At 40.4% G+C, this 23,111-nt stretch overlaps 1 protein-coding gene across 3 annotated transcripts in view; it reads right to left on the bottom strand.

The window, feature by feature from the left end:
• ARMC8 (armadillo repeat containing 8) overlaps window positions 1-23,111 on the bottom strand; it is a 106,499-nt gene that overhangs the window by 12,092 nt on the left and 71,296 nt on the right. For all 3 annotated transcript variants that reach the window (XM_060011311.1, XM_060011312.1, XM_060011313.1), the window contains 7 exons: window positions 19,496-19,578; window positions 19,103-19,184; window positions 14,982-15,068; window positions 11,055-11,147; window positions 8,368-8,517; window positions 7,582-7,677; window positions 787-882 (listed from right to left, as the gene is read on the bottom strand). In XM_060011311.1, the coding sequence (XP_059867294.1) occupies window positions 787-882; window positions 7,582-7,677; window positions 8,368-8,517; window positions 11,055-11,147; window positions 14,982-15,068; window positions 19,103-19,184; window positions 19,496-19,578 (687 nt within the window). The remainder of the gene's footprint in view (window positions 1-786; window positions 883-7,581; window positions 7,678-8,367; window positions 8,518-11,054; window positions 11,148-14,981; window positions 15,069-19,102; window positions 19,185-19,495; window positions 19,579-23,111) is intronic.

The following is a 23,111-nucleotide window of genomic DNA, read 5'->3' as shown; positions in this document are numbered from 1 at the left end:
TATTCTCTTAGTAAAACAAAAAGTGAGGTCACCACTAAGAGTGATGAGGGAGATAAGAGGTGAGGTTTAAAGAATGAGGAGAAAGTAAGAACCTATTCTTCTGGAGAATGGAGGCGCCAGCTTGCTGGAGAATCACAGGAGGGTACCAGGCAGTGCTGAGTGCCCATGTGGGTTTTGTAAGTGTGAATTTAACATGAAACCAGTCAGCCCGGTTCTGTGCCTTTCTCTGCAGTTGTTAACTCTGACAAGGAGGCAAAGAGAAGACAGGTTCACCCACAATTAGGGTTTTGCTAGGAGGCGCTGACAGAATGAAAAGAGGATGGATGTTTGATTTCCAGATTTTGGCAATGGGCAGATTCTGGTGATGACAAGATCCCGGGTAAGGCCATGGCAGTAGGTGGCTGAGGTGTTTGCAAGTAGGTAGCAGATTGTGACTGAAAGCAGATGATCAAAGAACAAGAGCCAGAGATACCAGAGGCTAGAGGGTTCATCCGTATAGGACTGAAGCTTTGAGAGGGAAGCTTTGGGGGCACTGAGAGAAGGCCAAGAGCCCAAGCTCTCACTGTGTAAGAGGAAGGCAATCAGACGATAGGGTGGGGAATGGCACAAGCTTCAAGAGCCTGGTGTCGTTTTTCCCTTCAGGATGGAAGAGAGTTTCTGGAATCGGTTACGGAGGAGTCTATTCTTTGTTTAATCTCTGCACAATTCGTTTTGAGCTAACAGTGCTACAGTGCTTGCCTTCTCACGTGCAGCTAGTGTGGAGCCATGAAGGGGACAAAGGCCTACCATGTAATACTTGATTTTCTGCAGGATGTCATCATTGGTCATAATAAGTTCTTTTGCCGTTGTCCCATCTGCTATGTTGGCTAGGATGCACAGTGTCTGGAAAAGAACAAAGGGCCAGCGATCAGGAAAGCTCTGAAGTCCTCAGACTCAAGCTCTCTCAAGAACTTAGGCAATTTCCCATCTGAAGTACATGGATTCTCACAGGTTCCACTCTGAATGCCCTGATTTCTTATCTCATAACGTCATTGCCAACAAAAGTAACCACACCTAAGGAAAGTCTGCCTTAGCTAAAAGAGAGCCCAAATGTTTCAGTGGCTTCTTTCTGGGCATAAACCATCACTGCTAGGCAAAGGCAGCCATAGTTCATGCTATCACATAAATCAGAGGGAAAATGTAATTTATTAATATTTTCTTGAAAATTTCATTTTTAAGAGAAGCTCTTGCTACTAACCCACAAGGTTTCTTCAAAGAGGTAGTCTCTTTGGTAGAAACTTCAAAGGTGTTATAACTCCTCCCTACCTCCCCTTCCAAATACCACTTGCTTCCAAGCTCATGACCTTCTGGATCCCCGTCCACTAGCCACATGCAATGAGGACCTCTTGACTTTTTTGAACCCTACTGGAGGAACAGAAAGGGAAGCAAAATGTGTGAAGAAGCTTAGTCCAGGCTGGCCTAATGTGGAGGATAGAGGGAGCCTGTGCCAGCTGGCAGGACAGTCTCATTATGAAGATAATCAGCACGCTGGTACTGGAGGAAAAGACTGTTCTCGTTGGCTGTTACATTCTCACAGCCAGACCAGCAAGAGGCAAGGATTAAGGTAAAAGTGAATGGATGGTGACAGGGACACTGAGCCAGTGACAGCCCTAGCAGTTCAACAAACATTGGCAGAGCACCTATAATGTGCATGCACTCTGCCCACTCCACTGGGCAACGGGCTGAGACAGGAATAAGACACTCTCCTTGACTCCAAAGCCAGTACACAATTACATTTCACTGTGGTGCAACTGAGGTAAAAACACAACTGAGGACAAAGGATTAATCTCCAAAATTTATAAGCAGCTCAATAACAAAAAAACAAACCCAATCCAAAAATGGGCAAAAGACCTAAACAGACATTTCTCCAAAGAAGATATACAGATTGCCAACAAACACATGAAAGAATGCTCAACATCATTAATCATTAGAGAAATGCAAATCAAAACTACAATGAGCTATCACCTCACACCAGTCAGAATGGCCATCATCAAAAAATCTACAAACAATAAATGCTGGACAGGGTGTGGAGAAAAGGGAACACTCTTGCACTGCTGGTGGGAATGTGAATTGGTACAGCCACTATGGAGAACAGTATGGAGGTTCCTTAAAAAACTACAAATAGAACTACCATATGACCCAGCAATCCCACTACTGGGCATATACCCTGAGAAAACCATAATTCAAAAAGAGTCATGTACCAAAATGTTCACTGCAGCTCTATTTACAACAGCCCGGAGATGGAAACAACCTAAGTGTCCATCATCAGATGAATGGATAAAGAAGATGTGGCACATATATACAATGGAATATTACTCAGCCATAAAAAGAAATGAAATTGAGCTATTTGTAATGAGGTGGATAGACCTAGAGTCTGTCATACAGAGTGAAGTAAGTCAGAAAGAGAAAGACAAATACCGTATGCTAACACATATATATGGAATTCAAGAAAAAAAAATGTCATGAAGAACCTAATGGTAAGACAGGAATAAAGACGCAGACCTACTACAGAATGGACTTGAGGATATGAGGAGGGGGAAGGGTGAGCTGTGACAAAGTGAGAGAGAGGCATGGACATATATACACTACCAAACGTAAGGTAGATAGCTAGTGGGAAGCAGCCACATAGCACAGGGAGATCAGCTCGGTGCTTTATGACCACCTGGAGGGGTGGGATAGGGAGGGTGGGAGGGAGGGAGACGCAATAGGGAAGAGATATGGGAACATATGTATATGTATAACTGATTCACTTTGTTATAAAGCAGAAACTAACACACCATTGTAAAGCAATTATACTCTAATAAAGATGTAAAAAAAAAAAAACAGAACTGAGAAAGTGCTAAGTGCATTTGTGTGATAATGCAAGGGTCAGGGAAGGCTTCTTGGAGGAAGTGATACTGAGTCCAGGAGCAGAGTAAGGAATTACTCAAAGAAAGTGACGAGAGGTGGAGATGGTGCCTGGATTCAAATAATTTTCTCCAATTTTAACCTTTCTCTTTGCTAGACTTAAGCTAATTAAGCTTGCAGGTTATAGCTAACTGAGGAGAATGTTTTCTTACTATGGCCCAAACCCTCAGATATCTTAAAGGGTGTGTGATCTTATTTTTCCTAGATTACAGCACTGTAGTAACTAGATTGTTAAGGAGTGAGTCCTGAGGTTTGAACCAAAAAAGGTTGCCTCTAGGATACAGGAAACAGAAAATGCAATTTATGATCCAAGGCACTGGGGGACTATTCATTCCAGGGTACTTAAATCATGAAGAGGAGACCTTGATATGCCCCAGAAGTGGGAGAGAGATGATCTGAGGAAGACATCAGATTTCACAGTGATCCGGTACATGGTGAGCCTGTCAGAAGTCTTGACATGCACAACACCCTTGAATTTTTCAGGACTGAGGGGAAAGCAAGGGGGAAAAACAGATTTGGACTCTAACCATGGAAAAGAATTTAGACTCACGTAGGGAAGAACTACTCCTCTCTTACCTACTAAGACAGTGGGTATAAGAGGGGATTTCAGGAAATAGTCCTCAGAATAGCCTAGGCCAGCAAGATAGGCAAGTGATTCCCCTTCCTGGAGTGTTAGAATACACCTATGCATCCTCAGGCTTGTCCAGCATGGCAGAGTGACCTAGAGTTCTGCTTTGAAGCCCACGTACTCCTTCTGTAAATAGTCTCAGGAGACAAGAAACCAAATCTTAAAGAGACTGATTTAGTTCATGGGCCAAGCCAATTTAACACATGAGCTAGGGAGCAGAGATAAAAGCAACACACACACACACTCATATGAACAACTGGAATCAATGATATAGAGGTAATGATTGGCAAATTATGGCCTGTGGACCAAATACAACCCAACCCAATGCCTGTTTTGGTAAATAAAGTTTTACTGGAAGACAGCCATGTCTACGTGCTTACACACATTGTCTATACCTGCTTTCAGGTTAGAAGAGCACAGATGAATGGATAAAGAAGATGTGGCACATATATAAAATGGAATATTACTCAGCCATAAAAAAAACTGAAACCGAGTTATTTGTAGTGAGGTGGATGGACCTAGAGTCTGTCATATAGAGTGAAGTAAGTCAGAAAGAGAAAAACAAATACTATATGCTAACACATACACATGGAATCTAAGGAAAAAAAAAAAGGGTCATGAAGAACCTAGGGGTAAGACAGGAATAAAGACACAGACCTACTAGAGAATGGACTTGAGGATATGGGGAGGGGGAAGGGTAAGCTGTGACAAAGAGAGAGAGTGGCATGGACATATATACACTACCAAACGTAAAATAGCTAGCTAGTGGGAAGCAGCCACATAGCACAGGGAGATCAGCTCAGTGCTTTGTGACCACCTAGAGGGGTGGGATAGGGAGGGTGGGAGGGAGGGAGATGCAAGAGGGGAGAGATATGGGGATATATGTATAACTGATTCTGCTTTATAACAAGCAGAAACTAACACACCATTGTAAAGCAATTATACTCCAATAAAGATGTTAAAAAAAAAAAAGTACAGTTGAGAAGTTGCTACAGAGACTGTATAGCCTGCAAAACTTAAAATACCTGTCTTGCCCTTTGTACAAAGTTTGCCAACCCCTGAAATAGATAATAGAAAAATAAAAGGGGGGAAAATCAATGAAACTGAAGCTGCTTCTTGGAGAAGATCAATAAAATTGATAAACCTCTAGACAGACTGAATCAGGAAAAAAGGAATTACCAATATAAAGTACAAAAGACAGTTCACTGCAAAGAATACTACAGACTTTAAAAACATAAGAGAATATTTTGAACAATTTTATGTTAATAAATTTGAAAACATAAATGAAATGGACAAATTTCTTGAAAGACATAATGTCAAAGCTCACTCAAGAAGAAACAGATAAACTGAATAGTTCTATTTCTATAAAAGAAATTGAATTTGTAGCTAAACACCTTTCCACAAAAGAAACACCAGGTCTAGATGGCTTCACTGGTACATACCACCATAATTTGAGAAAGAAAGAAGACCAATTCTTCACAAATTTTCTTGCAGAAAATTGAAGAGAGAACACTTCCACCTCATTCCCCGAGGCAAGCATTACTCCAATATCAAAAACCAGACAAAGACATCACAAGAAAGCTATTCACCAATATCATGAATATAGATGTGAAATATTCCTCACCAAATTTCAGTGAATTGAATCCAACAACATATGTAAAGGGTAATATATAATGACATTTTAATATGGTATATATCTATTTAGATCTTAGATTGCTTTATCAGTGTTTTATAGTTTTCAGCAAACAGATCCTGCACGTAATTTGTGAGACTTATACATAGTTTCATTTTTTTCTGAGCTATTGTAAACGATAGTGTTTTTAAAATTTTAATTTCTACTTGTTCATGCTAGTATATAAAAATACAATTGATTCTTCTTGTGCCCTTGGTTAACTCACTGACTAGTTTTAGCTTGACTCCATGACATTTTCTACACAGACTTTCATGTTGTCTGGGAAGAGTTTTATTTCTTCCTTTTCAATCTGTATGCCTTTTCTTTCTTTTTCTTGCCTTACTGTACTCGATAGCAGTTTCAGTATGATGTTGAATAGGAGTGGTAACAATGGAATACTTGTCTTGCTCCTGATCTAAGGACAGTGATAGATATGCTCGCCATTTTGATCATGGTGATTGTCTCATGGTATTTATATATGTCAACTTATCACACTGTATGCTTTAAATACATGTATCTTATTGTATATCAATATATCTCAATAAAAACGGAAGAAAAGAATGTATCTTTTGATACTTTTGAGAAGAATTAAACTTCTAGCTAAAAGCCAGACAGTTTAAGCCTCCCCAGAGTCACCTACTTCTGGACCATCACCCAAATCTGTGAGAGGGTATCACTGTATCCTGCCAAAACACCCCATTGTTGTTGGCCTTTTCTTTTGCCTTCATCCAAATCTTGCCTCACCTTTCTACCTTGCTTCGCTTTTCAAGTTCGTGGAATTCTATCTAGGTGAGCTGTCTTTGTAAACAAATTTCTATGCTCTCCAGGTAGAACAGTTTATTTTGAACACTGCCTCTTCTTTATTGTTGTGTTCCAGAAACAAATCTCATTCACCCTAATTTCAGTGATGCCTACAAGATCATAGTTTTTCTGTGTTAAATTTTTGTTAAGCAAAAAACATAGTTGTTTATTACTGTATTTCAGTAGAAATCACCTAAAACATCCATCTTAAAAGCACTTTGTCAAATCTATCACCTTTTTTGCTCACAAATTCCAACACGGCTCCCAAGTCCTACCACTCTTGCTTCCTGGACTGTTCTTCTGAAGCCTGATGAACTACCCTAACTCAGGAACACAGAGGATAAGGAGCGTGGGCCCTGCAGTTAGACTTTGGGTCCAACTCTCCATGATGACCTTGGGCAAGTTTCTTCCATACATATAAGTGTACAGCTCAATGAGCTGTGAAATGAACACACCATGTAGCCAACATTTATGTCAGAAAGCTGAATATTACCATAACTTCAGATCTTGTGTTAAAAATTTAAGTTTGCAGGTGACTTTTCCTTTTATGACAAAATATATACTATGTTAAAAACCCTATAATAAATCCCAGGAACTACAGAAAAGTAATTCCCAAACTGTCTCCTGATGAACGCATAGCCTCTGTATTTTCATGCCTACCTTAAACTTGCCCTATTGAAACACAACAGAAAGTAGGGGTATGAGATAGAAATAAGGAACTGGGAAGCATGAGAATAAAGAAATAAAAGATGTCTCCAGGGCTTCCCTGGTGGCGCAGTGGTTGAGAGTCCGCCTGCCGATGCAGGGGAAACGGGTTTGTGCCCTGGTCCGGGGCCACAACAGTGAGAGGCCCACGTACCGCAAAAAAAAAAAAAAAAAAAAAAAAGATGTCTCCAGCATAAGGGATTATTTCATCAGGGAATTGTAGGAATCTGAGTTCAGAGCATGGTGATATAGAGGGCTAGAAGCAGTGAATCCTGGAGAAAGGATTCACTCTAGGATGGTCAGAGGTGGCCATCCCTGTAGAGACGAATAGTATGTACAGAGCGCGACACAGAGGGTAAAAGTATAGACTCTGGTCATGTTTTCTTCCATTCCAAGAGGAGGAATTCTTTTTTTTCTTTTTTCTTTTGCGGTATGCGGGCCTCTCACTGCTGTGGCCTCTCCCGTTGCAGAGCACAGGCTCCTGACGCGCAGGCTCAGCGGCCATGGCTCACCGGCCCAGTCGCTCCGCGGCATGTGGGATCTTTCCGGACCGGGGCACGAACCCGTGTCCCCTGCATCGGCAGGCGGACTCTCAACCACTGAGCCACCAGGGAAGCCCCAAGAGGAGGAATTCTTGAAGAGAGTTTAAGGGGTGGTGAAGGATATCTCCCCTCAGAACTTTCTTGTCTCTACAGCACCTCTGATCTCAGCACCCTGTCTTTTGCAGACTTGAATATTTCAGGAGACTCCTAACTACGATATCTCTTGGTACTCACACACAGAAGATATTCCTACAAAAAAAAAAAAAAAAAAAAAAAGGAACACATACCTGCTCTTTGACCTCAATGCTATGTTCCCCTTCCAAAATAAGGGTGACAGCTTGCATAATTTGCTTTCCATGAGTACTCATTATTTTATCTATATGCTGCAAAACAATGGGAAACCCACAATTATGATTTGGAGAACAAAGAAAAAGACCATAGAAAAGAACAGAAGACTTCCAAAAGTTAAACAATGTACAGAGAAGACTCAGAAAACAAGTGAGGCACAGAGAAGGGAACCACCCACATTTCTTTATCTGCCTGAAGGCCGCTGACCCTGTTGCTCAGGGAACATTAGAGAACAACAAGAAAGACCCCACACCAAGGCTCAGCCTCTCCTGCTGTGACATATGCCCACTGCTCTCCATGCTGACACCTTCAGAGGTCAATCCAGTCAATGTGGGCGGGGCAGGGAGGTATCTACGCAATAGCACTGAGAAGGAGTCTCTAAAGGGAAAGAAGCTGAAGCCCCAGAGATAAGTCATTTAGGCAGACGAGAAAACCCATCCTGGCCAGCAAATCAAGTAACAAGTCAAGGCAGGCTCCCATCCAGCATGGAGGAACGAGAGGACAGGCAGTGCAGGAGTGGAGGGTTAGGTGGCCATATGGTGAAACAGCTCCCAGAACACCTATGAAGGTGACAGGTCTAAACATCAACTCCTGGCTTCTCTGGGAAGGGGCAGCATTTGAATCACACTTCTGGGCAGATGTTGATGGGAGCAGAGAGGCAGGGCAATGTTTTGTGATGCATATGCAGGGGTAGCTAATCTGGAAACCTGGGTGATTTTACTTACTGGGCGAGTAGAGAGGAGATTTCTAAGAAGGCCCAATGTCTTCATCAGCACATTCAAATCTGAATCTGATAATAACCGGAATAGCTGTTCAGTACTCAAGCTTCGTAAAATATCTGCTTTTATTTTTTGTTCAGCCTGAAATGCCATATTCTGAAAGGATTAAAGAAGTTTCAAGAATCATGCCTATATTTGCATTATTAAATTATATTTTAATAGTAATTCTGATAATTTTCAAAGTATAAACAGAATCTGCAGAAAATCCTTAAGGTTAAGTCACATCATTTTTCTGACTCCTGTTAATCACCTATAATTCTGTCTGTCAGAAGAAAGATAACTGTCACTCCTATACATACTCCTCTATGAGCACTATGACCACTTCCTGACACGGCATTTGCATGTCTTAAGATTTCTCAAATAAATACAAAATCTACTATTATATTTTTTAAAATTCAATTTATTTAAATTAAAAAACCAAATGCTTCACCCATTTCTCCCATCCCCACCCTTACCTCTGGCAACCACCAATCTGTTCTCTGTATCTATGAGCTTGGTTACTTTTGAGAATATCCTTCTGGACATCATGTTGCTTGTGTGCACTTTAATAACAAAATGACTACTGACAACTATACTGTGCCATGCACTTTGAGAAAGACTTAAATGTACTCCCTTATTATGCATGAAAATAAGTAGTGTTGTTTTTTTTTTTTTTGCGGTACGCGGGCCTCTCACTGTTGTGGCCTCTCCCGTTGCGGAGCACAGGCTCCGGACACGCAGGCTCAGCGGCCATGGCTCACGGGCCCAGCCGCTCCGTGGCATGTGGGATCTTCCCGGACCGGGGCACGAACCCGCGTCCCCTGCATCGGCAGGCGGACTCTCAACCACTGCGCCACCAGGGAAGCCCAGTAGTGGGTTTTGTTAACTTTACTGGCAGAAAACACCTACTGTGTTCACAGTTCTATGCTAGGTGCTGATCCACTGGACCATATCATGCAGGAAGCTCTCGGGGGTAGGAGGTGTATCCAACCTACTAGCAGCCCCAGATGGGCAGGAGCTGTTTTGCTCCTTTTTCTCCTTTTTGGACACATTATGGATTACCCCACCTTAACCTAAAGCTATAATAGGTCTGAAGGAAAAAAAAAAAAACATGGCTGATTCCAAATAATTCATACATCAACTTTTGGTATAAAAAAATCTCTTGTAAACTAGAAACGTATTATAATATGTGGTTATTGCCCTCCAGGAACTTCTTAAAATTAAGGATCTAAGACATATGAAAGATCAAGTTACCTAATAACACAAGGCAACATGGCAGAGCAAAAAGAGTACTGAGTTGGGTGTCAAGATACCCAGGCCAAAGAGAATTCCAAGGTTTTTATATTTTGTGGACAGAGAACATAATAACTGATAATATGGAAATTGATGACAATAAGATAGTTAATATGAATTTGAGGAGTGGGATAAATTCAATTTTCAACATTAAAACTGTGCTTGTCAGGGAGCCCTGAAATGAAGTCCCATTAGCCATTTAAGTGATAGACCTGGTGAATAGGGTACAGTTCCATCTGGATATGTATATTCCAAAGCAACCTCTTCTATTAGGGGGAGTTGAACCCATGAGAATAGATGAAGTCCCTGAAACTGTAGTGTAAAGGGAAGTAGAAACTGGGAACTGAAACTCGGGGGAATGTTCTTTGAGAAAGAGGTTGAAAGGAGGCTAAGTACAAAGGGAGGTGAAAAAAAAAATTAAGTCCTGGGAAAGAGTTTCAAGAAAGAGAAGTGCCAAAAGCACTACTACATTCAGTGCTTTCTTGGAAGATGATTATTTCCATCCAAAGTTTGTGTGAAAAGACAGCAGATATAGCACAGTACAGGGAGATGAATACGGGCTTGGGACAGGTTCAGAACCCATTTCCATCATTTATTAGCTGTGAGGCCTTAGATGATTCATTTACCGTCTACGTTCCAGTTTCCCAATTGTAAGGTGGATATATACCAATATAATGTAAAATAAAAATTAGCGATAGCAAATATAAAACACCTAGTTTAGTGTCTGGCACACAGTATTGAATTATAACTACTCTAATTATGTTTAAAAAATTCATGGAGAATTACTCTATTTTCAATTTCAATAAATTTTATTTAAAAAAATTGTAAGGAAAAATGGTTCTCTGACTTCATAGTTATATAGTTTTAGAATTCAGATTATTATAAATTATTTACTAGAAACTGTTAAGAAATCATTGAGCATGTATATCCCAATTCTGTTACCTTGGGGAAGTTATTTAATGGCTCTGTGCTTAGCTTACCCATCTGTACCCATATGTATACTCTCTAGCTTATTTCACAAAGACGTTATAAAGGAGACACGAAAGTACTTGGTAAAGTAGGCAGCGCCATACAGATATCAATACGTTCATGAGGAGGAAAACTTTTTTTTCCCCAAAATTAGATGTCAAGTTTCAACACCTGTCTGCTTTTCTTAATAAACAGGAGAACCGAGGAACACAGTGGCCAAGCAACTTGCTTACATTTGAATCTGAAAGGTGAATGAAGTCTTCTAAGTCCTAAGTCTTTAGAAAACTGGGCCAAAAGAGCAAGATTTTTAAAAAAGAAAATTCCAGACATTTCAAAAACACATTCTTTAGTTTTAACTTTGATAACTGCTCCCTTCTCTTTGTGAAACATACCATTAAAGCCCAAATTCCATTCACTCGTAAAGCAGGATTTTCACTTTGGGTTAATCCACAAAGTAGCTCTACAGCTCCCGATTCTAAAATTGGCTGTGATTGGAAAGGAGAAAAAACAGTTTCAAAGTCAGGTTTGTTAACTAAGTGTATATATACCCTGGCACTCTGATTCCTATTTCTTTCCTACTCTTACCCAATTCCAAACAACCTTCACAAAGCAGGCAGTGAGGCAGCCATAAAGATCACCTTGATTCCCATCTTACCCCTAGGTTCTTCATGACATTTTTCTTTTTCTTAGATTCCATATATATGTGTTAGCATGCAGTATCTGTCTTTCTCTTTCTGACTTACTTCACTCTGTATGATGTAAAATAGATAGCTAGTGGGAAGCAGCCGCATAGCACAGGGAGATCAGCTTGGTGCTTTGTGTCCACCTAGAGGGGTGGGATAGGGAGGGTGGGAGGGAGGGAGACGCAAGAGGGAAGAGATATGGGGACATATGTATATGTATAACTGATTCACTTTGTTATAAAGCAGAAACTAACACACCATTGTAAAGCAATTATACTCCAATAAAGATGAAAAAACAAACAAAAAGAATAAGAATGATGGAAAAAAATCTTAAAAAAAAAATCACCTTGAGAAGGTCAAGAACGATGACTCTCTCACAAATCCGAAAACCAAAATAAACCCTGTTGTTTCCTTTTTCTCTGTAGTCCTGAAAGGCTCAGGAGATACCCTAATTCTGTGTACGTTTCACACATACCCTTATGATCCCATTACCTATCCATATTCTTCTCACCCTCCTCTGAGAGGGCCACCCCTGCTTCATGCAGCATGTATCTCAAGTGTCCTTTACAAGTTGTGACTATGAAGCAATATGGCTGGTTTAGAATGGAACTGTCTTCCTTACAAATTGCTAATCTTATTCATCAATATGCTGTAGAATTCATCTTTTAGAACTACTTTCAGGACTATCTATCAATCATACAAGCAAAACAGTCTTGTACTTTTATGGTCATATCACATTTTATACCTAAAATAGCATGTGTTAGTCTGACTACTTAACTTATGATACTTGGCTGAAAATAGGTTTTGGTAGTTTCTAAAAAATTCAAGCCTTAGAGGACTGATGTACCATCACTACTAACAAATGCTTAGAAGGCCATCTTTCAAGTGGATTCTAGAAATGTCTTAAGCAATGCAGATTTATATACAAATTGTGCAGTTTTTTAAAAAAACGTTTTATTTTGAAATAAGTTAAACTTATAAAATAGCAAGACTAATATAAGGAACTTCCATATATTCTTCTCCCAGATTCACCACTTTTTTAAAACATCTTTATTGGAGTATAATTGCTTTACAATGTTGTGTTAGTTTCTGCTATATGACAAACTGTATCAGTTATATGTATACATACAACCCCATATCCCCTCCCTCTTGCATCTCCCTCCCACCCTCCCTATCCCACCCCTCTAGGTGGTCACAAAGTACTGAGCTGATCTCCCTGGGCCATGTAGCTGCTTCCCACTAGCTAGCTATTTTACATTTGGTAGGGTACATATGTCACTGTTACTCCTCTCTCACTTCGTTCCAGCTTACCCTTCCCCCTCCCCGTGTCCTCAAGTCCATTCTGTACATCTGTGTCTTTATTCCTGTCCTGCCCCTAGGTTCATCAGAACCTTTTTTTTCCCCCCCCAGACTCCATATATATGTGTTAGCATATATATGTATTTTTTTGCGGTACGCGGGCCTCTCACTGTTGTGGCCTCTCCTGTTGCGGAGCACAGGCTCCGGATGTGCAGGCTCAGCGGCCATGGCTCACGGGCCCAGCCGCTTCACGGCATGTGGGATCTTCCCGGACCGGGGCACGAACCCGCGTCCCCTGCATCGGCAGGCGGACTCTCAACCACTGCGCCACCAGGGAAGCCCTAGCATATGGTATTTGTTTTTCTCTTTCTGACTTACTTCACTCTGTATAATAGACTCTAGGTCCATCCACCTCACTACAAATAACTCAGTTTCGTTTCCTTTTATGGCTTAGTAGTATTCCATTGTATATATGTGTCGCATCTTCTTTATCCATTCATCTGTTGATGGACACTTAGGTTGCTTCCATGTCCTGGCTATTGTACACAGAGCTGCAATGAACATTTTGGTACATGACTCTTTTTGAATTTTGGTTTTCTCAGGGTATATGCCCAGTAGTTGGATTGCTGGGTCATATGGTAGTTCTATTTGTAGTTTTTTAAGGAACCTCCATACTGTTCTCCATAGTGGCTGTATCAGTTTACATTCCCACCAACAGTGCAAGAGGGTTTCCTTTTCTCCACACCCTCTCCAGTATTTATTCTTTGTAGATTTTTTGATGATGGTCATTCTGACCTGTGTGAGGTGATACTTCACTGTAGTTTTGATTTGCATTTCTCTAATGATTAGTGATGTTGAGCATCCTTTCATGTGTTTGTTGGCAATCTGTATACCAGATTCACCAATTTTTAACGTTGCCATATTTGTTTTATCATTATGTCTCTCATTCTACACACCCATATCCACATTATTTATCTTTTTCTGAACCCTTTGAAAGTAGAATGCAGGCATCATGCCACTTTACCCTTAATACTTCAATGAGTATTTCCTAAGAACAAGGATATTCTCTTAGATAACCAAAGAACACTTACCAAATTCAGAGAAACTGACATTACAACAATACTTTTTTTGAATCTATAGTCCATATTCCCATTTTGTCAACTGGCCCAATAAGTGCTCTTATACCATTTCCTTCCCTTCCAGTTAAGAGTCCAGTTTATTTTTAATATTAAAAAATCAATCATATTAACGATCCTATACCTGAGTTCATCTAACTTACTTTCTAACTAGACCCTAAATATTCTGAAGGTGGATCTGAGGCAACATAAGAGCTGTTCAGGACGATTAAAAGTGTTGCACTGACTGCAGCCAGATCACCCTCAGCCGAGACCCCCACCACCAGGGCAGAGGAACAGACAAAAGCTCTGGTATCCTATCTCGCCTTCCCCTTCCTTCAGAACAGCTGAAGGAAGCTGTTTCTCCCTTTTCGTTCCAAGATTTCTGCTTGCTGAATAGTTGTCTCTGAATCTCCACCTGGTTAGTAATGTCTTCCTAACAGTCAAAAGCCTGAAGGTGTTACAATGTAGAAAGACATTCGTCAAAATGGGACGACTAAATGTACTTAATAATGGATGGTGTCTAAATCTAGTTCACGATTGGACAGGCCAGGGATATTTTAACACGATAAAACTAATGGGACGACTAAATGTACTTAATAAAGGATGGTGTCTAAACCTAGTTCATGATTGGGCAGGCCAGAGATATTTTAACATGATAAAACTAAATCTGTAAGGTTTCCCCCCTCCTTTATTAAAGTTTATTTCCATTTCCCTATTATAAAAATAATGCATGCTCAAACAATTTATAAAATGCATAAAAGAAGGGGAAAAAATCCCCAAATGCAATCCTTCCCTAAACAACTACCATTAAAAATTAAAAATTAAAAAGATTATTTTCCAATGCCAGCAGTTATCTCTTGAAATGACCTGTAATCCTGGTTTACAAAATTGGGTCTTAATGTATTCTTTAGTAAATATAATTTGAAAATAGTCTATTACTTGTGTAATTATTTCCTACATTTGCAGTTGTAGGCAGTTTAGATTGACGGCAAGCTGTAATATCTTTTAAATACACTTCATATGCCAGGCAGAAAAGGGATAAGAGGAAATGATAATCATATTTTTAAATGATTTAATACGCACCCCCAAACCAAACAATTCAGAAATAGCTTTTAAGCACCAATCCTCAAATTTCAATGTCAACTACTGTGAAAACTATTTAACTAAACTCTAGGTAGGCCGGGCAAAAGTCATCTAGGAAGAGAAAATCAACACTAACCTCTTTACTTGGAGAAAATTCAAGAAGAAGATTACATAACATGGAAGACGCTACTACTAGGATTTCATCTGGTGCATTTTGTAAAACCTGTGGGATTAAAAATAAAAGATACTATTAATGGTTTGCAACCATGGGGGTAAGATCACAAGAATAAATGAGAACAAAAACAATTTATCTTTCAAACTGATTTCTCATATTGGAGAGATAGTTAGGAAAGATCCACTTGACATCGAGTGAAACTTTACATAGTGCTGTCATTATGACTGACTAAGGCCCTCACATCTATCTTGCTGGAGGAGAAGCTACAGCCCCACTTCCAGGATGGGGGCTGCTACATGGAAAAGGAGATAGACACAAGTCAGGGAGCGGGTGCTCTATATAAAAAGTTTAAAGACCACAGAACTGCTTTAGGGCAAGTTAACCCAATTTACTCCACCATATTCAGGCCACTTATGAAACCACAGAATTGCCCGAGGACCTGAGACTTTCTGATGTCTCTGGAAAGACTTGTTTGACTAGGAACATGGATGGATCAAGCTACTACTCAGGCAGGGCAAGGTGGGGAACTGGTTCTCAGGACTGGAATCACACAGTCCTGGTTCCAACCCTCACTCCTCCACTTACTAGACGTGTGAACTTAAGCACATTTCTTAACCTCTCTGAGCCTTCAAATTGAGGAAAATAACACCTCCTTGATGGGACTATTTAAGATTAAATGTGATTTGGTGAATAATAAGGGAAGCGGCATAGCATCACAGTTAAGAACACAGAATGCTTGAGTGCAAATTTCAGCTTAACCACTAACTAGGTGTATGAATTCCTTGGTTATGAAATGGGGATAATAGTGTCTGCTTCATAGAGTTTATGTGAAAATTAATATATGAAAAGATTTTACAACAGTAATTGTCACACAGTAATGGTTATATAAATAAGGTTTTAAGAAAGGTAACTTACTGCCATAATTGTTGTTATCAGGCACATAGCAGTTATACAGCAAACTAACTGCCACGGACTCTTACTGAACTCAGAAAACAACACAGCATGATGACAAAGGTTCGTTGCCATTAGCTATTATCAGAACCTCCTCTTTCTAGATTCTAAGAGAGAAGACTTCAAAAACACTACCACGTATACGCAATATCCACTTCAAATAAATCCCTTGCATTTGGAATCAGATCAGGATGAGGCTTATGATCCCAAAAGTAATCCTAGGAGCTCTAGTTACGCAAATGGAAATGCATCATCACAAAAAATTCAGAGAGTTAAATATATTATCAGCTAAATCAAGTCTGAGGTTTCCAAGTTAAGAACAAGCAAGAATTACAAAATGGAAGCAGTTCTCCTAAGATACTGTGTTTTAACTCTTCTGTGAATCATTAGCTAGTTGATAAAGATCACATCTCATATACTATGCAGGCTGATCTCTGTGTGTGCCACAACCCACTTTAACACCCTTTTCACCCTTCCCTTCCTTTGCCATGCCCTTCCTATGTCTCTCAGGTATATACTCTTATCCATGCCTTAAGGCCGTCCCATTCCAGAAGCCTCCTTGGAGCCCTTTCTATCAGAAGTCATCCTATCCTCCCCTGAGTGCACACTGCTACTGTCTGTGACCTCTCTTAGGGTCCTTACTACTGTTCACTTTCAAATTCTTTGTGCAGCCCTGCCAACCTCTTTTCCTACTAACAAATTTAAGCTTCTTGAAGGAATAATCTATAATAATATCTATAGTCTAATTTATCCAGGCCTGTATCAACTAAATGGCATTGCACAAAGTGGGTGCTCAATGAATGCTTTTGAATTAAGACAAATAATCATTTTCCAAAATTATACTACTTAGAATCATTGACTGACATAAGTGAGCGCCTATCAAGGCTTTTAAAAAGTTGCTTTGCTTCTGGTCTATGTGCTGGGGAATTTGCAATCATATGAATTCAGAGCAGGGTATTTTTTGGAGAGGGGCATTCTGTGTTTTGTTAAGAAGAAAAAAATGACTTTAAAAATGTGTAACTTTTAAAAGAAACATTAATAAATGGCTATTACTTGTTTTAAAAAGTTGCTTTGCTTGACATGATTCACTTTTTAAAGTATTATTTACTGTTTTAGAGATTAATCTGCTTTTATAAGTTTCATTTTCAAATTACATAATAAATTAAAACAGAAAAGATTCTATGAAATTCTTAAAAGCATTTAATCACTACAGTATAAGATATAACATGTGAAATTCAGAAGTTGACATCTAATACTGACCAAACAGAATTTCACCAAAATAAGAACACAAAATAATCACAAATAAAAGTTTTAGCTAAAATCAAATGTCTACTCTCTTGTGGTTTGCTAACCAACATTTAAAAACATGGAAAAGCAAAGGGGAAAAAGAATCAATAGAAATGCAAACAGCCTCTGAACTAAGAGAAACCTAAAAGTATCTGATATAAATCACTCATTTACTTCCAGGCTTTTAATACTATACTTTAAATGGGCAACACAGTAGTAGTTTGATAGTAATTATACCCACACGTAACCAAGTGCTCAAAATCCTTCTAGACTGCTCACCAGACCTTTGTCCAGGTAGAACTAGTCAAAAACCATATGTTGCTTCTTTCTGATTCATATGAGAGAGGGGTACCAAGCTGAGCAATCAGAGAAAATGGCTCCAGAGAAAATATTTGGCAGTTATTTTGGGAAACAGGAGAGCACTTTTAAAAATCTTGAATGGGGACTTCCCTGGTGGCACAGTGGTTAAGAATCCACCTGCCAATGCAGGGCACACGGGTTCAAGCTCTGGTCCGGGAAGATCCCACACGTCGCGGAGCAACTAAGCCCGCGCGCCACAACTACTTAGCCTGTGCTCTAGAGCCCGCAAACCACAACTACTGAGCCCACGTGCCACAACTACTGAAGCCCACGTGCCACAACTGCTAAAGCCCACGCGCCTAGAGCCCGTGCTCCGCAACAAGAGAAGCCACCGCAGTGAGAAGCCTGTGCACCGCAACGAAGAGTAGCCCCCGCTCGCTGCAACTAGAGAAAGCCCCCACACAGCAACGGAGACCCAACGCAGCCAAAAAAAAAAAAAAAAAAGTTAAAGTGATATGTTTAAGAAAATTGTTTTGAATGCACAGAATCAATAAATCAAGATTAAGCTGCTATGAAAAAGGTGCGATCTAAGAACAAGCAAGACTGGCAATAGTAAAATCCCTTTACTAAGGAGAGCGTAATGTTTCTGTTCACGCTACTCCTCTCTGGAAAATCCTCCTGACTTCCTTTTGCATTCAAAGCTACTTTGTAATCTTCCTGCCTGAAGCCTCCCCCAACTATTTCTACCATACTTATGCCTCTATTATAACCTGAGGCTTTAAGCTGGGGGCAAGAGCTCTGCAGTAAAAAGTTTTGGTAGACTTACTGTGCCCAGAGGCTTTCACAGTAGATACTAAAAAGCAAAACAAAAAACCAAAAGCTTAAACAAATAAATCTGTTGGTTAAATGCAAGGTGTATAGTTACTTAAAAAAAAGAAAAAAAATGGTGAGACTAAGTTGACCTGTGGTTCTATGCTGTATCAGGGATAACATTATTAGTAGCAACCTGTGTATATTCTAAGTCTCAATTCAGATAATTATTTGACCTAAACCACCTTTTTCTTTTTTTTTTTGGCCCTCAAGGAAAGACCTTTAGGTCTTAACAAAGAAGTCATTCTGGAATAGAGAGACAAGAAGTAATAATTGTTTTAAAAAATATCCAGGGATTGCCAAAAGACTAAGAGCAGGTTATATCTGTAAATGGCTGATTCCTTTCTTTTTTATAACTAAAAATTACAAAGATGACTCTGGATATAAGTCTAAAGTGTAATACTAGACACACAGGGAGATCAAATGAGTAACTAGAGTTTCATTTAATGAAGGAAAGCCAGGCATGTACTTCCCCTGCCACACACGAGATGCTGACCTCAGAAATACATTCTGCACGTTCTAAAGAGGCTTAAAACATCACATCTGAGGAGATAAATGTTCAAAACGCTTTAACATAAAAATCAGATACACTCCTAGACCAGAGGGTGCTGTCAGCTACCTCGCACACTAAAGGCTCGGTGGGAATAGGTGTGGACTTGATGCTTTCTTCTTACCTTCATTAAAGGTTTCCACACGGCGTGATCCTGGAAACTGGTTCGAAGCTGCTGCACAGATCTAGATAAACTGTGCAAACATCTACAAAGAATAATCAAAATTAGCTTCACAAGAAGCCGAAACTTTTACTTTTCAAACACACTGCTTGGCATTGCACAATTACTAATATACACTTCAAGTTTATCTACAGACATCGTTAATTCAACTACTTCAGGACTTCACAGGCTTTTCAGGCTAGCTTCTCTGTTAAATAGTGTTACGCACTGTATGAATTCACCTGAGAATACTTTCAAGTAACATTTGGATTCTGTGCTTACTCGGTGAAGGTCCGGAAAGGAAACAGGTTAAACACACGGCAAAGGATTTTTATTCAGGCCATTTAAAGCTCATACCTGACGGCAGCTAACCGCACCTTGACACTAGACTCAGACAAGCCAGTCACAATTCGGTCCATCATATTTTCAGTCTCAATGATCTGGAGAAAAAGGTTAATGCTGCATAAATAACAACACGAAGATGACAAACTTCACTGCTTGTAAATGCAAGTATGTTAATGTCCATTTTAAGTTAATGTTTTCAGCAAGAGTTTTTGCCTCTGGAACAACCATTCTGCAGTGGGGGCAGGCAGCTCATCAGAAAGGTAGGGCTACCCCACCAAGGACCTGCCAGACTGAATGACAGGCTTATGGGCAGATTATGTTTCTTCATTTATTTTTAAAGACACTTAAAACAATAATTACATGTGATAAATATTGCAGAGGTGTTGCATAAACAGTATTGAGAAAAAGCAAGATACGAATGAACTACCATTGGGCAGGTTCCTGCCAGAGTTTCTCCTGCCAGAGTGAGTTTCTTGAAAAATCATGGTCCACACTCAGCCCTTATGAAAAGAAATCTGTGGGTTTCTGACAGAGCCACCCTGTGGCTACTTTCCTCCCAAGCAAGTGGAAATTAAGCTAAATATTTAGAAAAGTAATCCTTGCCAACTTTCACTGTAGCACCAAATCCTGCTACATGTAATCATTACAATCATGAAGCTTTATTATTGTTTTGAAATTTAAAAACAAGATAGCCTACGATTTTCCTTCATTAAACAATGCATAGATACAAAATAGTGTGTGGAAGAAATTAAGTTTAATTTGTGTGGTCCTACGGAAATATAGCATATTAAGAAAAAATGCTAATGCTATCAAAACACAAATATTAACAAAAACAACTATTATTTGTTGAGTACTTGTGTGCCAGGCATTGTGCTAATAAGCATGTTACATTATGTGACTTAAGCCTTTTGTAGGCATTATTATTCCTCATCAGCACATTAGGAAATTGAAGATTCTAGATAATCCAGAGTTTGCTTAGGATCACGGAGCTGAGACAGGAATCCAGGCATCTGACTCTGGAGTCCTTATGCTCAGCTATGCTTGTAACACTGCCCTGGTTAGAGTAGTCCTGTGCTCATCAGGTAGTTCCCAGTGTGGGCAACACATTAATGGGAGTCATTACTTTCACCTGGGAGAACACCTGGCTGGGGGAACATGTAGGAAGATCACCTGTGGAGTTTAACAAAGTCCCAGGCCAATTAAATCAGATTCTCTGTGGCGGGGCCTAGGCACCTGTAGTTTTTTAAAAAGCTCCTCAGTTAGAGTCCAGTGTGCAGGCAAGGTTGAGGGTCACTGCCCTAGACTAAAATGAGAGGAGTTAAAGGCTGACCTCAGAACAGGAGAGGGTGAGAAATCTCAGGATGTTCAAGCCGAATGGGAAGAGAAGAAAACAGAGTTGAAATGAACAGTGCCTGAGAGAAGATTACCAACTATTAGGAACAGAGAACCACACTGCAGTTGTAGGGCAGGAGGAATGGTCATTTTTTAAAAACATAGTGATTTGCAGGTTCCGAGGTGGCTGAAGAAAACTTACATATCGATCTTTCTCACTCCAGACCAAACCTAATCTCACCGTTACCTTTATGCACATCCACCCTCTGTCCTCATTGTCACTTCCAGCCCCGGAACGTCTGCCTATCTATCGGACCCTCATATGCCTTTCTTTCTCACCTGGATGCCCTGCTCAGATACTCCACATATTAGATTCCTTTCCACTGTCCTCCCACAACTCATTCCTGCTTCAGATCCCAAACTGCTGGTATTACAGTAGAAAAACCACCAAACCCGGCTGCCTGGTCTCTCAGGGTACGCCATCCCCCCTCAGTGGAGTCCTCACTGAGGGCCCGCCAGCCTTGCACTCCCCTGCAGGAGACTCCCACACTCCTTAGGATGTTTACCTCCTACCTCTAATGCTTCCTACCTCCCTCACACCCTCAGTCCCTCTGAGCTCACCTCATTTTTGCAGGGACATTGCTTTCTTTCTGGGACACAAGTTGCCTCAACTTCCCCCTTCTCATTAACGTGTCTCCATACCTCTCTTCTTCACTCCCGTATTGTTGAAGCTGGGTACTTACAGCTCAAATCCCTGCCCCCTCCCCCACCCCTCTTTCTTGCATCTTTACTCTGCCCCACGCCACTGGATCCTCTTCCTCAGCCTGCCCCACCTCCCATTCCCACTCCTATTTAAAAGACGTAAGTGCCCAAACATTAACCTCTTTAAGCTACAGACCTCTCACCCCTTCCCCTCCTTAAATGGACAAGTGTCCCAAAGCTCTGTTCATCCTTACTCTACTTAAATGACACTGTTGTGACATCAAAATCAGCTTGATATGGGTAATTCTCTTTCCTGACCTCTAGCTTCATATTTCCAACTGCCTGCTAAACACAAACGTAAGTTCCACAATGTCTGGTGGAACGTCTAACTCATTATGTCCCACGCTGAGTTTATCTTCCTTCCCTAAGCCTGCTCTTTCCCTACATCAGTCTGTCTGTCGCTCTGATACTGTTATTATTCTCCCAGTCACCCAGGCACTATATTTGTGTTACTTTTGACTCCATCTCTTCCTGAATACCCAATCAAGTGATTTTGCACTGTACACCTTATATTCATTTCTTTACTAGTCTCAGTCCAATAAACTAGTTAGGACCTTATTACTATTTGTTTGGGATTATAGTGTTTTCCAAGTTATCTAATCTTTTGTGCTACAGCAACTGTCAAAGACTGGTTGACTGACAGGTTACTTCAGTCAAGGACTAGCCACTGTTCTTGAAAAAGACAAGGCCAAACCAGGACCTTTAGCATGGGAAGGAAATTAAAACTTGGGGCAAAAGTCTTAGGCACTGGATAGCTAGATGCAGAAGTCTGAAAGCTCCTTCCCAGTGGCTTGGGAAATAAATTTTACTTGAGAATAAGAAGGGATAACTTGGGAGAAACAGCTGCCTGTACTGAGTGTAACTACATTATCAGAAAATAAAGTGATGGGGGCTGGGGCAGAGACAGGGACACATGATTACTCTCCAAGAACTGAGAAATACTATTAGACTGGCTTCTGGTGCTTAAGAAACCTGGGCATGGGAAAGACTTGAAAGAGACTTCTGGATAATATTGACCGGCCACATCTAACCAAAGATGTACATCTGTCAAGGCACAGGACAGGTGTAGACTCGCTCTATGCTTCTGAGCAACTCAATTGACCTCTCTGGGCCTTCAGTAAAATGAGAGGATAGAGCAATGATTATTTTACCTCCAATTCTTTGCAGTCAGGTAAATAAAAATTGTGTTAGTCTGTTTGGGCAAAACTATCATGTTGTTCAGAAGTGACACGGGAAGCAAGGCTGGTTAGAAGAGACTGGAGATAGTGCAGGACAGGGGGACAAAATCAGGGATTAGGCAAGGAAGGGCAAACAGGGCACAGCTCCTATTTACATACCCGCATTCACCTATTCAGCAAATATCTGAGTGTCCACTGAGTGCTAGGCATGGTTTTAAAACTGGAAGATACAATGTGGGAGACAGAGCCCTTGTTCCCACCAAACTTACAGTGTTGAACAAGCAAGTGCAATTAACTATTCAAGTGCTATGCCACTTGAATCCATGTCAGAAAGAGCTGACACAGGCCATCGGGCT

The sequence above is a fragment of the Delphinus delphis genome, chromosome 4 (assembly GCF_949987515.2).
Source record: "Delphinus delphis chromosome 4, mDelDel1.2, whole genome shotgun sequence".
Classification (NCBI taxonomy): Eukaryota; Metazoa; Chordata; class Mammalia; order Artiodactyla; family Delphinidae; genus Delphinus; species Delphinus delphis.
The sequence above is the reverse complement of the archived record's forward strand: the minus strand, read 5'-3'. Positions and strand labels throughout refer to the sequence as shown.